Source organism: Siniperca chuatsi, linkage group LG23, assembly GCF_020085105.1.
Source record: "Siniperca chuatsi isolate FFG_IHB_CAS linkage group LG23, ASM2008510v1, whole genome shotgun sequence".
In the NCBI taxonomy this organism is placed as follows: domain Eukaryota; kingdom Metazoa; phylum Chordata; class Actinopteri; order Centrarchiformes; family Sinipercidae; genus Siniperca; species Siniperca chuatsi.
Genome location: NC_058064.1, coordinates 3,444,601 through 3,460,991, shown reverse-complemented (window position 1 = coordinate 3,460,991; position 16,391 = coordinate 3,444,601). Strand labels below are relative to the sequence as shown.

General features: G+C 38.1%; 1 protein-coding gene across 13 annotated transcripts in view; it reads right to left on the bottom strand.

Annotated features, from left to right (window-relative positions):
* abcc9 (ATP-binding cassette, sub-family C (CFTR/MRP), member 9) overlaps positions 1–16,391 on the bottom strand; it is a 69,436-nt gene that overhangs the window by 16,341 nt on the left and 36,704 nt on the right. For 12 of the 13 annotated variants that reach the window (XR_006376829.1, XR_006376830.1, XR_006376831.1 and 9 more), the window contains 16 exons: positions 13,886–13,987; positions 13,509–13,593; positions 13,212–13,292; positions 11,225–11,362; positions 10,959–11,084; positions 10,618–10,717; positions 10,152–10,225; positions 9,532–9,765; positions 8,656–8,810; positions 7,932–8,001; positions 7,528–7,685; positions 6,967–7,059; positions 5,336–5,438; positions 4,951–5,064; positions 4,285–4,405; positions 1,064–1,194 (listed from right to left, as the gene is read on the bottom strand). Coding sequence is in view for 10 of the 13 variants with exons in the window: in XM_044186095.1 (XP_044042030.1) it covers positions 1,064–1,194; positions 4,285–4,405; positions 4,951–5,064; positions 5,336–5,438; positions 6,967–7,059; positions 7,528–7,685; positions 7,932–8,001; positions 8,656–8,810; positions 9,532–9,765; positions 10,152–10,225; positions 10,618–10,717; positions 10,959–11,084; positions 11,225–11,362; positions 13,212–13,292; positions 13,509–13,593; positions 13,886–13,987 (1,885 nt within the window). In the remaining 3 variants the exon portion in view is untranslated. The remainder of the gene's footprint in view (positions 1–1,063; positions 1,195–4,284; positions 4,406–4,950; positions 5,065–5,335; positions 5,439–6,966; positions 7,060–7,527; positions 7,686–7,931; positions 8,002–8,655; positions 8,811–9,531; positions 9,766–10,151; positions 10,226–10,617; positions 10,718–10,958; positions 11,085–11,224; positions 11,363–13,211; positions 13,293–13,508; positions 13,594–13,885; positions 13,988–16,391) is intronic. The other variant, XM_044186105.1, reaches the window with a different exon arrangement.

The following is a 16,391-nucleotide window of genomic DNA, read 5'->3' as shown; positions in this document are numbered from 1 at the left end:
CAGCAAAATGCAACACATCTTTTACCATGTGGTTACACAAACAAATCAAATAATCAATTTGTAGCAAATCAAATTATCAAAACTTTCAATCATTTAAAAAGTTATATTTAAATGTATATAAAACATCCTTCTCCTGTGCTGCTCCCGTCCCTCTCTCCTGGATCTCAAACATTACCGTGTGCCTATAGACACGTCAACCACCTGTTATTTCAGTGTGATGTGAGGGCCTTCTTTCCCAGCAACAGTGTGTGAATTACCTGCCATTTATAGTTGCTTCGATACATGGACTAATACAATTCTGCTAGTTTAACTTCAGCTTGGTCATGACACAGCAAATTCTGAGGGAATATTTTCTCTGAGTCCCTTAAAGAGAAATTTCTGGAACATTTGTGTGAAATAGTAGATTAATGTGTTGGATGTGTTCTATACTTTTCTGCCAATGAAAGACCGATTCAATTAGGCAATTATTTTGTTTTGTTTTTTACAAATTGGAAAGTTAGTGTCAAACACTTCCAGTATAAGCAGTAGTTCGACTACATTACTCACATATTTTATACCTGAACAAATCCCCATAACTTGTTCTTTACCTGAACAGCAACATTTTAATTGGTCACCATTCAAGTATGTAGTAATGAGTACTAGTAGTGGGAGTAGCAGTAGTAAAAGGGTAACACTTTACTTTAACCCCCCATAGGAGAGGTTATAATTGTCGACAAATACTGCACATTAAGAAACACTTTAAATTGTCCCTACATATGCTAGAACTACATTATAGTGCATTATAACCCATTTATTTAATGTTTCTATGGTGCTTATGAATGCTAAAGAAAAGTGTTACCATTAAAGGTATTAGATGAGGTAGCTGATATTATCATTATCCTATGTTTCAATGAAAGGTTTTAGTCTCAAAATTAACAAATAAGAGAACAAATAGATATCTGAAGAAATTAATATTTAATATCATCAGAAATTATCAATATTGGCCTTTTTAAGCCACTATAGGTGTAAGTCTACCACTCTACCCAACCCTGCCCCGCTCTCTTCACAGCTTCATGTTAATTACCTTCTGGCCTGGTTCGATGTACGCGTTGACGTGTTTGAGCACTGGTTTGAGCACGGGATCGTAGCGTACACACAGGTCCTGGATCTTTATCTCACCATTCTGGGGCCAGTTCTCAGGCACCTGAGAGGTGTCTAGATGGGCAGAAACACAGGAGGGTTTATTTCTCTCTGATTTTAACTCTCACTTACCCTGAAGGACACTGGACCAGACAACACTGGAAAATGCTGTCTGTAGTATAAGACCACTACAGCAATAAAACAGACCACTTACTGCTTTGCCAGTTGTCTATGTTACAGCCCCGGCTGGTGTAAACAGGAGCATATAGACCGTATGGACCAAGTCATAACACTGCAGTTATACACAGTTTTTCCTATTAAAGTGTTGTTGAGATTTCCCACTGACACCACAACCACAGTTATAGTTTTAAAACTGTGATATTTAAATCTATTTTGCCACCACACAGTGGACAACACTGGACAACTTAAAAGCTATCCTACAATTAACAGGCACATTTACTTTGATAACAACAAATGTCACAAAAACTGTTTTTATTAATATATCAGGGCATGATATCTGTTTTTCTAATAGTAGTTTACTTGTATATGTTTGTCCTGATTATTTACACTATGACCAGTTTAAGATTCTGGACTTTGTGGCTGGATTTGGCTTCATTGATTAGTTGAACCTCTGACTGGATGTCAATGGATGTTGTAGCTCTTCTCAGTTTAATTATATGGGATTCAGACTATTAATTGAAAGAATTAAAAGATTCTTAACATCCTTTTTTTAATCTATGTGGGAACAAAAGGAACTAGACCCCAACTTTGGTGGCACCAAGCAGTGTTCACCATTTGCATTTTCATTATTTTGTGTAAATTTGACCAAACTGGCACTAAACTACCAGATTCTGCTTTGTATCATTTAAGGTTACTTAAATACTCTGCTTGAATATACATTTTAAAATTGTGTCCAGTATTCGAACCGAGCAGCCAGCTTGCATATGCAGCATATGGAGCACTAATTGTGCACAAGAACGACGGGTTGTAGGGCATAAATTACTAATTTGTGATATGAAGTACTGATAGTAATTCATGTGCACAAATTATCAAAAAATTACCCCCAATTACTTGCCTGGCTCTGTACAACCATTTATGGATGGGGGATTTTGTAAGCACTTTCAGAAAGCTTTTATCCAACAGCTTTTCGCCTGATCTAGACCACATACAGTACTGTACCTCACTGATGCACATTTTTGCCTCCACTTGCAGCTTGTTTGAGTCCTTACACTTAACCACACCATGAGTACCCACATCCCATTAGAAAGTGGTGGTCATTTTGGACATAATCTAACGTGCTACTGCTCCGCATTGCTGTGTGCTGATCCTGTGCAAACACTGGTAAAAAGATAGAAATTAAAACTACATGAAAAGTTAAGGGATAAGACGGTGTAGTCCCTCATTCGTCCAGGAGTGTTCTATCGTAGAAAAGGTTTCAGTCGTAGTCATCTGGACACAGAATCAAGACGTTTCGGCTCCCATTGAACCAATTGAAACCAATTGTGAATTGAGAATGACTTCCGGGTGGGAGCCGAAACGTCTTGATTCTGAAAACAGTGTCCAGATGACTACGACTGAAGCCTTTTCTACGATAAAGTTAGGGGATCATCAAAGTTATTACAATTCATGCTGAGGGGGACGTGAATGTCAACAGTCAATCCATATTTTTTGAGATATTTTACTCTGGATGCTATAGTACACTTGCTATAATGCAACTGGATACCATCTTTTGTTAGACCCCCCCATGAATGTAAAAATGCCAACGTCTTTCAAACTCCATTAAAAATGTGTTATCTCCAAACTCAAGTGATGTCACTTAAGTAATTTTCTCAGACTTACTATAACAAAGCTCCCTCCACAGCCACAGCAGACAACTGTTTTCAAGGCTGAGTAGTAGAAACAGTGGTGCCTATGTGCCACATTACTCATATTACGACACTGACAAGATAAGAATTTCAGCCTTGCAGGCTGCAGGCTTCCTTTAGTTTGTTCCTCCCTAACTTTGGAGAATTTTCAACTTTTATCAATTCGCTGGAAGCTTCCATGATGTCAGAGAGGAAGAATCTATCTGTTCTCTGTCACTCAGGGGTTTTGGGATTGTTTTATGGTTTCATGGGTCATTTACTGTAAAACACAAATTTCAGAGGAAAAGTCAATGAGACAAATTACCCTTATATGAAACACTAAGATGGAAACCCTAATCGTAACTCCGCTTTCCTCCTTTTCTAATACTTTAATGGAGTCTGGAAGAAAATCTTTCTTGTTTTCTTTTCACTCCTTCACCTTCAGCCATCCTTCAACCTCAGGAATTGTTCTTGTTATGTTCCCAGAAAAAGCTGCTCTGTCTTGGTGAAAGCTCCTTTGGCAGATCCACTGAAGGAGAAGTTTTCCTTTTTTGTTCAATATTTGAAAAGGTTTGGTTTGGTTAGATTTGCTTTGGCTTGGTTAGATATTAGTAATCTCAATGGCACAACCCTTATTAAATAACAATTAAAAAAATTAAAGTCTCTATGTTTTGTTATCTGTCCTGCCAGGAAGAAATTCCAGCAGCATTTGTATTTCACCATAGCAACAGCACATCCCATAAACCCAAAACACAGCTTCTGGACTCTTAAGCACACACACATTGCACTGCACAGTTACAACAAGAGCTGGTTTACCATTAGATCAGATCATTCTGTTCCATTCTATAAATTAGGAGCCATCAACACATCTTCATCTCTTGTACTTGGAAAACAAAATCACATTGAGGTCTGCTGTGTGAATCATTTGTGAAATTGAATGTCTAAATGTGTGTGCAAGGTGACTTTTAGCTCATTTTCTTACTTTATCCTGTTATACTTATCCTGTTTTTCGCTCTTGTTTGTTATTGATGCTAGTGGAAGGCTATTGCTAAAAAGCAGCAAAGAGACACTTCCCCGTTTTGCTGTCTGAGATATCGAATCTGAAATGTGAATAAATAAGCGCCAAATATGTGGTTCTCCTCTTGGGCTTATCTGGGTCTTTATGAAAATGTCAAAACACAGTGAGATGCATAATGTCACAAGTTTTGGATCGGGTTTGTCTGAGATGTCATCAGGATTTAAGACTAGTTAAATGTGAATGTAATTTGTAAGACTGGATTGATGTTGGTGTATGACAGCTTGATAACAAGAACTCAGTTACCCATAGATCCCTCGTAGTTCTCTGACTCAGTGCTGAGGAAGCTGTTGACCTTCTTCACTGCTGCCATCTGGACCTCCAGGTCTGCCAGGTTCCTCACAACCCAGTTCAGGTAGTTGGTGACCTACACAGTGACATGCAAAGAGACTGGATCATTTTTCCATTATTAAGATAATGATTATATCTACAGTCAGTTGACATAAACCCCTAAGGGACAAAACGAACTGGGTGCCCCAATAAACTTCCCTTTCTTCCACTCAGTTCCACTGAGAGTGGCCATATACTGTCCCCATCAAGCACACACATCAGCTTAAAATGTATAGTATTTTACCTAGAAACCAGCCAGTAGTCCTTTGCTGATACTACCTGTGTTAAATATGTAATTTTTTTTCATTTAAATTTACCTTGAATGTATGACTAAAATGTCCTGACAAAAGTTTAAAAAAAGACAGAAAGACAAGAATCAATGGAGAGGTACAATTAATGAGATATAATGCCTTGAGATGTAGAAAATGTAGATGTAGGCGTAGGAATAACTGAAGTTATGTGTAGTAAACTTACAGCAAAGACTGAAGGTGGCCAGGTACTTTAGTAGGTAGGCAGATTGAAAAGAAACAGAAACAGTGTGATAGAACATAAGACCAGAGAACCCTAAAAGAGAAAACTCACAGTGAGGGCGTATGTGAGTCCGAGGCCCACCAGGCCTCCAGAAAGCAGACCATAGTGTAAACTCCATATGGAGGCTCCTGCTGCTGTCAGCACTATCACTGCTCCAAGGTAGTCCTGCACAGAGAAGGAGAAAAGAAGAAGAAATGTTTACTCACAGAATATAATCATTCAAAATCAAAATTTTGTGTGTGTTTTGAACACAGATCCACCAACAAACCAAGTGTAAGAGAGAACAACATAACATTTAAGCATGAATGACCATATATTTGTCCATCCAAACTAAAATATGTAGTGACTCACTGTATACGCGGACATGCTTCTACAGTATCTGTGAGAAAATCAGTAACCAACCATGTGAGACAATACTCATAAAATAGTTTCTCACCGTTCGGACCTCCAGCCAGCGGTTGGCAGCAGACAGAAACAGGTAGGCTGTGTTATTGGTGTCTGTCAGCTCCAGCATTCGCTGTTTAAAACGAGCCTCGTGTCTGAAACAAACATTTAAGCATACATAAGATACGCAATACATCCCTCCATTCTTCAATGAATCTCTTCACCAAAATACTATGTTGTTGCCGTTTGCGTTCGGCTGTCCTTTCCCCCGTTTTTGGCCTCTGATCCCTAACTGACAGCATCACTCTGGATGTCGACAGGGTTCAAAACTCTCTCTACTCAATACAAAACAGAAATTTTAAAACAATAATCACAAATGAAGCACTGTATGAAATGGAGTTATAAGTACACATAATAAATATAATGGTAAATAAAAGTGCAAACAGGAAAAAAGAAAAGATGACGACAAACACATTTTCAGTTAAAAGAATAAAATAGTCATCATCTGTGTTCAGTTTCAGTAGTATATCACTGCCATCTAAACCAGACTTGGTTTGGAGGGAGACCAGGGGATAATGATAACGGGAACTATCCAATGATTGCCAAGAATCTGTCTCAACACCATATTCACTTCATTCTGTGTGTGTGTGAGCATGATATGTGCTTGCGTATGTGTGTGTGAGTCTCTCAGTGTTTGTATATTTGTGTATATTTGTGTGTGTGTGTGTGTGAGGAAGAGGAAGTCCTCAGGGAGGAGAGGAGAAAAAAAGCGTGAGAGCTGTTTAATGTTGGATTATACCAACGATGGGAAAGAGGGTGCAGACAGAAATACAGGAAGATACTGCTGCTGCTTCTACCAATATAACTGTAACTACAACACGAGCTTGAACTAATGCTTCTGTCACTACAGTTATAAGTAAAACCACAACTACTAACGCTAATATCACTGCAACTGGCTCTAGAACAGTTGCTATTACAACAGCTACTGAGAGAAGTACTGCTAACATCATAATAATGCTTACCTATTACTACTACTATCAGTGTAGTCATGACACTGACTACTACTGCTATTAAAGCTTACACATATGCATATAATGTATTATTATTCTTATTTTGGACTGCATTCGTCCAAAGTGCTTCACATTGTACCTCTCAATCACCCACACACTCAAGGAGCCATGTAAGACGTTGGCCATCAGGAGCAGATGTAGTTCAGTGTCTTGCTCAAGGACACTTTGAAATGTGGACAGGAGCAGCTAGGGATTGAACCACCAAACCTGCAATTAATGGACGCAATTCATGACTGTGTTTTGGCTATACAGATGTCTTTACACAGTCACATTGTGGGGAATGATCCCCCGTCTGGGGATAGTAGAGACAGCTGGCATAAGGTTTATTTTAGGGTTAAGACTTAGTTTTTGGTTACAGTAAAAATTAAGCTTAAATTAAATTTGGGGTAAGGGTTGGGGTTAGGCATGCAGAGGCCATGCTTGTGAACGAGAAGCCATCAGGGACTGAATGTAACACCTTGCCATGTGTAAGGAAGAAAATAGACACAAAGCATTAAAATATGCTTTGTGTGGCAGTTAAACGCAAAAAACACAAGTGTCTACAGCTGAAATACGTCCAGTACAGACGAGTGACAAAAACAAGTTAGTGTGTGTGTGTGTGTTCGTGTTGTACCTGAATGCTCTTATAGTGGTGAGACCTTCAGCGGTCTCAGAGAAGTGGCAGAGCAGAGGAAGCTGTGTGGAGTCATCAAGGTCCTGGAGGTCTCTGTGAGAGAGAGGGAGAGAGAGAGAGAGAGAGAGAGAGAGAGAGAGAGAGAGAGAGAGAGAGAGAGAGAGAGAGAGAGAGAATATGTATGTGAGTATATAAGCAATTTCTTATCAATACATGTATATACACTGTATGTACTTATGTATGTATGTACATGTATTACACACTTAACGATAACTTAATGATTTTCTGTACGAATGGAGAACTGGGACCTTAGGAATTGCAACATTAAATCCTCTCAGTCAAACCCTAGCCTACAAATAAGGTTAATTATTTTTGGTTTATACTAAAGAATAATACACAGAAACTAAATGTAACTAAACTGATGTGCCCATAAGTAGATGTTTCCTGTTCCCTGCAGCAAGAAGATTCTGTTCACTACATCTAACTAAATTCCCAGATTTGTTTAAATGCAAAAATCAAAAATAATTCACTCTATCTACAACAAATACACTGTGGACTCACTTGGAGGCCACCCGGAAGTACTTCTGGATGAAGTAGAAGGCCACTGCCAGGGGGATCAAGGCGATCAGAAAAGCTGGAGTGATGGAGGATATGACCCCGATGGCTGACAAACAGAGCAACGTGGATCTCGTCAAAGACTCTAGTGTTGGAGGAATGTGCTGAGAGAAAAAGAGACAATGAAGTGAGAGTGAATTCAGATTTGGTTGATGTTTGAGCTCTTCGTTCAGTTAACAGATAACAGTATAAAAACTACACCGATGCAAATATGTAGGAAATATTTATAATATGTTGACTTTTCTGTGCAACAACAAAATAAGACAATAATGTGGGTAGTCCTCTACACAGTGTCACAGATCTCTGTTCCACAGCCTGTCACGCTAATGATCCTGAAATCATCTACTTACCTGGTCTATAATGTTGGTATCAGCAGAGAATCTGTTGAGGATCTGCCCCAGGGGAGTGATGTCAAAGAACCTGAGGAGAGAGGTAGTAAATGCATCAAATAATACCTAAAGCACACTTTGTTTTCCCAGCAACAAAGGTTATGTTACCCACTTTCTGATCTTTCCTCCCCCCAAAAATGAAAGGAGGCGAGACAGACAGAGAGAGACCACACTGAGCTTTTGTACTTAGCTCACTGTGGTTACTTACTAAAGCAGTAAAAGCAATCGCTTAGAGGAGACAGGACTCGTGTGAAGTGCTATTTTCCTGTCTTTGATCCCTTTTTAAAGTCAAGTCTACCTATGTCAGAAATTTAAATGTATTAAAAAACCTAATCCATATTGTGCAGGTACTGCACCAAACATACTATTGATACTGAGCCAATCAGACTATCAGGAACTAAAACAAATGAGTGAATACATAGAGGAAGATGAACAGCTGCCCAATGAGACATAAAAATCCTGAGGTCTTCTAGAATTCATAATTATTTGCAAATCACTGTTGTATCTTTTGTGGTGCTCTTGACCAATTTTAATTAAAGTGACAGCAGGCAGATTCAGCATTTGTGAAAATGCAAAAGCAGCTTCTGACAAGTTTTAGCAAAACATAAATGTGATCAAATGCAGAGCTCCTAGCTACTTTTGCACTTTAAGTCTGGACTTGTTACAGTTGTGTGTGTTTGTGTACCTGATGGGAGCGTGGATGATCTTGTTGAGCAGGTTGTGGTGCAGGTTGGTGGCTGCAGAAAGACCCAGAAACTCCACAGTGAGAGAGGTGATGAGGCATAACGTTATTCCAGCCGCACACAGGATGATAAACACTGGCAGATAGTAGTCATCGTTCTGGGGGTCACACACACAGTCAAAAAAACACACCATGTAAAAACAAGAACAATGTTTCAGGAATGCACATCTATATATCATTAATTGTTTAAAATCTGATTATTACTTTGTACTTGTCAAATATTTGTCTTTGTATATATTTCAATAGTGTAACGCTTAAATTTACAGGTCTGTAATTTCCTAATCATTTCCTATTAATTGCCAAGAAGCTTCCTGAAAAAAGAAGAAGTAATTATTGCTAAATAAAGGGAAAATAGTAATGTCTTTGAAAGAAGAGCTTAATTTATACTCATGCAAATGTATTTATTCAGTTGCTCATAGGGTGTTGGAATTGTCATTTATGTTTCCCATTTTCAATACTATTTATATGTTTCTTTGCTGGGTTTTTTTGCTTTATATCCAATTTTGCAAAAGGGATCAATAATATTTGAACTTAATAGTTCAATAGGTGACACAACAGGATAGTAATAAAATGTAGATAATTATGTTTTAAGTATCTTTTAATTTTACAATATGTAGAATATAATGCAACTCTGTTTTGCCTATTTTGGGTGAGTACCCATGTAGAAATGTTTAGAGCAGGTAATGTATGTAAATTGATTCCTCTTGGAATCCTTTTTTTTTTAATTAACCCATTAAAATTCCACAAAAAAACTAAGTATATTCAATCTACAAATATTGGCCTAAACACTAAAAAAAACCCTTGTCAGAAATATTATACCTCAGCCTCCGGACTACCAGGCGTGGGCAGTGTGGTGTTGCTGCCGGCTCTGTCAGCCAAGCTGGTTCCATTAGACCCGTCTGTTCCTGCTCCAGCGCTCTGATTGGATTTGGAGGAAGTCCAGATAGCCAACCAGTAGTCAATGGCAACAATGACAGAGTGTTTGAGAAGTTTAGAGGACACCATCAGGAAGACCATGAAGAACCCACCAGAAGACATGTAACACCAGCATACCTGAGGAGATGAAGGAGCAGTCATTACAACAGATGGATGAATGGCAGATTCAAAGTTTTGCTGTTCTGGATACAGAAGTAATGTCATTGGTATTGCTGATTAGTTGATTAATCAGTGTGCTTGCTTTTCCCATTGTTTATCCTTTATCATTTGAATTTCTTCTGGCGTTTTGTTAAAAACAAACAAACAAGCAAATTCAAGACATAACATGGGTACCTGATATTAGTCTTGCTACTAAGTTAACTAGCTAGGTAAGTAACTGAAGAGCTAGTAGTTTCCTTTGTTATATCGAATGATGATTCCAATAAGAGTTCAACTTATTTCAACTAACTTAGAACAGTTCTATATGTGCCAAAAAGATGTGTGAAGCTGTACAGATGGATTACCTTCCATGGGATCTTAGATCTCCTGTTAGTGGTTGTGGACATGTTGTCATCATCTTCCTCCTCTTCTTCTTCCTCTGGTAGGATGAAGATCAGGTAATAGATATGACATATGATCTACCAACTACTAAAAAGCAAGATAAAAAATGAGATGCTGTAAAAAGGAGCCCAGGGTCTGAAGTGGCATTAACCACCACCGAATTATAAAGCCTTGAATCCTTTCATTTAATCCTTTGTAATGAAGGCAAAAAAAAAAAAAGTCAAATCATGAAAAAGGACCTAATGTACCAGTGGTTCCCTCTGGACCCTTTCTGCCAGATCCAACATTTACATTTCAGGTTTTATCTTCTCAGTTATTTCTGATTTCATGTCTTTTGTATATGAGGTGGAAAAATTAACAACCGATGACTAAAATGAAGAGTTTGTTAGCCTCAAGGATTGACTTTAAAAAAGTGGGGGAATCCATTACCTTCGTCCTCATCGTCTATCTGGTTCTTGGCCTCTCTGGAGTAGAAAGCTCTCCTCAGTGTTTTCCTCTCTAGTGTCGTTTGACTGTCCTGCTGTATGTCCTACATACAGAGACACAGTGGATTACAATAGAAACATTACATTAGAAACAGAATAAAGCTTTTACTGCCAGGCTGTTTGCGTCATTGAATAGACTAGTACTGTGTGGTTAAAACATGGGTCGGAGCTTGGATGTAAATGGAAACTGCTGGTGTTTATATGTGGGTAATGTTGGTTGTCTACAGTACAGATTTGGTGGAGATGCTGTTATTTGTATCCTAAATTGAAACCACGTCACACTACCTTCTCCAGCTCCTGGTCTTGCCTGTTCATCAGGGTCTTCCAGTGATCATAAAGCTCAACATCATGAGTCTGAATGTCCTTCAGAGTTCCCTCTCTCAGCACAGAGCCGTCCTTCATTGCTATGATCTGAACAAGACACAGAAAACACACACAAAACATTAAAACTGAAATAAATATTGCATACTGAATGTATTTAAACTACTGTATATGTTCCATAGAGTAATATAGTAATTTATTTTGGGTATTGTTCAGTTTAGGATTCTTACCCAGTCTGCATGGATGAGATACTGCAGTTTATGGGTGACCAGGACTACAGTCCGTTTATCATCCTGCAGAAACTTGAGGATTCCTTCCTGCATCAGGTGATCACTGAGGTGGATGTCCAGCGCTGAGAAGGGATCGTCCTGTGAGACACAAGACATAGAGGGATATAAGGGAGACAAGAAATAAGGCAAGTTTCAGGGGGTGAATCATGCAGGTGTACAACAATTATAATAAGTCATCCTGTAAAAAAAACAACAACAGAGGATTCGTGACAGAAAAAACTGATTTTCTCAGTCTGAAATGCATCTCTCTGAATTATTCCATTGAGTTACAGAAATGACCACTCATAAGGTGAATCCTGTGTAAGTGGTGATGTACAGGTATATGTGTGTTATCATACTGAGGGTTTTGATTCAACTTACTTTGAATCAACCCCACCACAATTTTGGACTAAGCTGGGATAGATCCTCGCAAAGATAAAGAATGTGTGATTGAAAATGTTGTTCAAACTCTCAAAAATGCCAAACCTTTATTGCAACGCAATGATCTCTTTTTGTGTTGTTGTTGTCCTGAACACTGCCAGATTTTCCACTAGTTACTAAATTCCTGGACTATTACCAAAAATGTGAGGTGAACTCCTGACAGTAACCAACAGGTTAATCTTCAAATGATGATGACAACTTGGAAGTTGATCAAGACATTGTCTATTTTTTGTTGTCCATTTGGATCCCCATTTGTTGCTACAGCTACTTTTTCTGGGGTCAATGTTAATTGTTACTTAACTGCCAGGACCATCAAGAGCAAACTGTAAACTCTTCTTCAGATTTTTTAGGGATGTCAGGAACCTTTAGGGACACATTTGTCACTGTGCAGAAATATTGTAAAATGTATTTAACAGGTTTTGTACATACTCATTATACTAGATGGTTTACAGGTCAGCAGGAATAAAAAAAATCAGGCAGTTTTATTTTAAAAAGTGGAGGAACAACATTTTTAAATCTAGAAAATCAGAGAAAATCCATGGACGTTTCCACCAGGGCCATGAAGTGAACCCTGACTATTAAGTAAAAAATATCCTGTTACCTCCTCTGTTTATCACTGGGATCATTTTATTCCCTCTAAATGCTTACTTGATCCTATGATGTTGACTTACTCGTGAACACATAAATCTCTGGTTTGTTCCATTAGCGTCTATCTTGCTGGGTGGGTTGGTGCTATAGAGAATGTGTGCTATAGTGTGGTAATGGAGCTCTGGTTATGATTATTTGATGTCTTTTTTGATGAGTATGTATGACGACGCATATTTCAATCTAGAGATCAGATATGAAAAGTCCAAGCAGCTGCACTTTCATAGTGAAATAATGTTAATTAAAGAAAACATCCCCTCCTTATTATACATTACAGTTTTTACAAATGACACTTTATTTTTTACCACTGTAGACATTACAAAGAGTGATGAGTGTATAAAAGAATGCCACTGATAGCTTTTAATGTGGAATGTATGCTTGATAACCAATTAAAGCTTGCGATGGCAACAGGAAATTATGCAACTACTCGGAAAGATAAACACATGACAGCACAGCGGAGAGAGAAACGGACACCTCCTCATCCCAAAGGCCTACATGTACTATGTGTTGTATCATACAATCAATCATAAAGAAATGTAGGGTTAGGATATGACTGAAACTAATCCAGTAAAGAGAGGGCATTACTTTCTGGTGTACATTCATCTAATTCAGCTACACACAACAAAACTGGAGTAATACAGAAAGTATTTTACATAAAAATGTATATACACTGTGTATAATTAATGGGTGATAGATATCAGAAAATTGCCCTCAATATAAACACTCTTATTATTACTGAAGACTCCTTCCTTCGAATGTGAAATGAAAAAACAGAATATGTGTTATTGCACACACATTAGCGAGAGAAAGCCACCAGTATCTCCAATCCATTGTACATGTTTAAGGTTTAGGTTTAGCTCACCAAGAAGACGATGTTGGTGTTCTGATAGAGAGCTCTGGCCACACAGATTCTCTGTCTCTGACCTCCACTCAGGTTGATGCCCTGAATCACAGCAACACATGATGAGAAACAGTAGTTTCAGTACCAAAAAGAAGTCAAAATGTCAATGAAAGATCCCTTCTTTGCAGAATATTCAAAGACACTAACACCTCAGGGTTGATCTAAAAGATACTGCAAATTAATGTATTAACCCTAACCATGTAATAATGATAAATAATCATAAATATCTATTTGGCAATAAATTAAACATGTGCATACCCGCTCTCCAATCTCAGTTTGGTCTCCAAAAGGGAGCAGGTCAATGTCTGGCTGAAGAGAGCAGGCGTCAATCACTGTCTTGTACCTGAAAAACACAACATAAACACCATCATCACAGATGAACTTCAGATCAGAAAAGGTCTCAGTGTCTTCCTACCACCCTACCACCCTATCACCCTACAGAACCAACCTACAATCCTGTAGGAGGAGGTACAGGTTGACATTGTAAACTAGCTTGGAAGGGGAGTTTCTTGAAACTGCAGCGGTAATACTTAGAATTTTTACTCACTTCCACATTACAAAGTGATAAAACAAGCCAAACAGCAAATAAATGAATACAAAAGCACTCCTGAAATTGTGTTCTGTGGGGTATTCACCTCTGTTTATTGAAATGGCTGCCAAAGGTAATGTTTTCCTCCACTGTCGCATTGAGCAGCCAGGACTTCTGGGTAGCGTAGGCCACAGAGTATCTGTTCTTGCTGGGTGCATCATGGGAAACAGAGGCAAACAGACAGGTAAGAACTACAAGTCCTGTATTCATAAAGCTTTAAAGAGCAGGAGTACTGGTCTGCTGTCACTGGTCAGTTTCATGATCATTACAGATGATTCCTTCCAGTGATATTAACTTTGTTTAAGGTAGCTCATTTAATAAATATGCTTTCTTTATTGAAATTTGAATAATCCTTTAATTATGAAACGTAGGTTTAATTTCAGGTGTTCACAATTCATCCTTTTTGTAAATACATAATTAGCATTTATTTTTCATAAGATCTACTAGATAAGGCATTCATTAAACAAGTTTCAAATAGGATAACAAGATTAGAATGAGATATCAAGACACTGCATGCTGAAGTTACAAAGAATAATTGTTTCTAGAAAATGGGGAGGATGAAGGGGGATCCCATCCCCCTTGTTAGCAAAATGACCAAAATGCATCCCCCTTGTTAACCTGCCATCCCCTAGTAGCGGAGAGAGTGCAGGGGCAGAGGGGTTGTTTAGTCTATATATTAGTCTAGTCTGCTCACTCATTGATCCTTTATCGGACTGAGGTTTGTGCAAGTTAGAATCTATGGCCCCATGGAGGGGGTGGCGGGGTCTTCATGAGTTGGTTCGCTAGTCGCAGGTGAATGAAGCGAACCAGGAAACCCGTCCCCCGTTAAAAATTAACAAATCACCTACTGTCTACCACCACATATATTTTGTTAAACTGGCGATCTATATTATTGTTAGCAATTTTTATGTGTTGTATCTGTGTGCTCTTTACCCAAGTGAATACCTTTAATATGTTTTCACCACATCTATTTTACCTTTCAGCATTTCCACCCATCATCCCCATCCCTAAATATTTCAGTCACACTATACCTTTTACAAATCCCAATTGCAATTTCTGCTCATGATTACTACTTACTTCTCTTGCTTTATTAGTATTGCTGAAAATTTTGCCTATAAACTGTTTAGTAAAGCTAATATCAGATCAGTACTCCGGTTCTAACCAGCTTTATAAATGCAACACCCAAACATAAAAAAGGAGGATGAGAGGGAGGATTATGTTTTGGAAGCTGTCAAACTCCACCGCAAAAAATGAAAAATATTTTGTCAGATATGAGAGAAAAAGATGAATCATGGATCAGGTTAATGATGAGCTGCAAATTATCAACAACAGCAACAACAAAATCAACAATAACATCAGCTACAGCAACAGAAACAGAAATAAAAACATCAACACGGACAACAACAACAACTGTAGCACTTTGCTGGGAGTCTGATCTGAGAGCGGCCCTGTTCAGATTTCTAGCTCCACCACTCAAAAACAGAGAATAATTCAAGATAGCATCAATAAAATAGTTTGGTAGTGACAGTGTTTGAAATTTTGCCTCTGAAAGTATTCTAATATGTAAAATTTGATCGTTATGCAAACTTTATATATTTTGTATTCTGTTAGAACATATTGACATTTGACAAGGACATTTCCCTTTAATCCAGAATGACTTGTCTGATCCATTGTCACTTACATAAGAAACATGTCATACAACTAGTTAACATTATCATTAAAGGATTGTTGTATGTTTTTTGAGCTATTACAAACATACAGAAATATGTAATACGAATGTGGAGCATACAATACAAAGCATAAACTCAATTACAACTGTATTGTCTCAAATATCCCAGTTCTGAGGTCTTTACACTGGCTTCCTGTCTGTCAAAGAATTCATTTCTGCTGTTGGTTTATAAAGCGCTGAATGGTTTAGGGCCAAAGTACATTTCTGATCTTCTGCTACGTTATGAACCATCCAGACCTCTCAGGTCGCCTGGGACAGGTCTGCTTTCAGCCCCCAGACTCAAAACTAAACATGGAGAAGCAGCGTTCAGCTTTTATGCATCATATATCTGGAACAAACTCCCAGAAAACTGTAGGTCTGCTGCAACTCTCAGTTCTTTTAAATCAAGCCTGAAGACTTTTCGCTTTGCACTGCACTGCACTGTAACTTTTACTCAAGTGTTTTTAAATGTCTTTTTATATTGCCCTATGTTGATTTTAAGTTTTATGTAAAGCACTTTGAATTACCTCGTTGTTGAAATGTGCTATACAAATTTGCCAAATGTATTAAAGCCTTAAAGAATGAAAGCACTTATGTGAGGGGTCATGAATGATTAAAGGAACTAACTTAAAGGCCTAACTGTGAACATGTACTGAGTGTGCATAAATAAAATATCTCTATCAGAGAGTTAGGGCAATGACTCCCAGCATTAAAAGCACAAACCACACCAGGATCAGATGGCACAAAACAAATGATCAACTCAATGGGCGAAAAGCAACTCGATGTGCAGGAGATAGTACACTCTAAAGGCTGATGAAATTGTTCCTGAACACACACATATTAA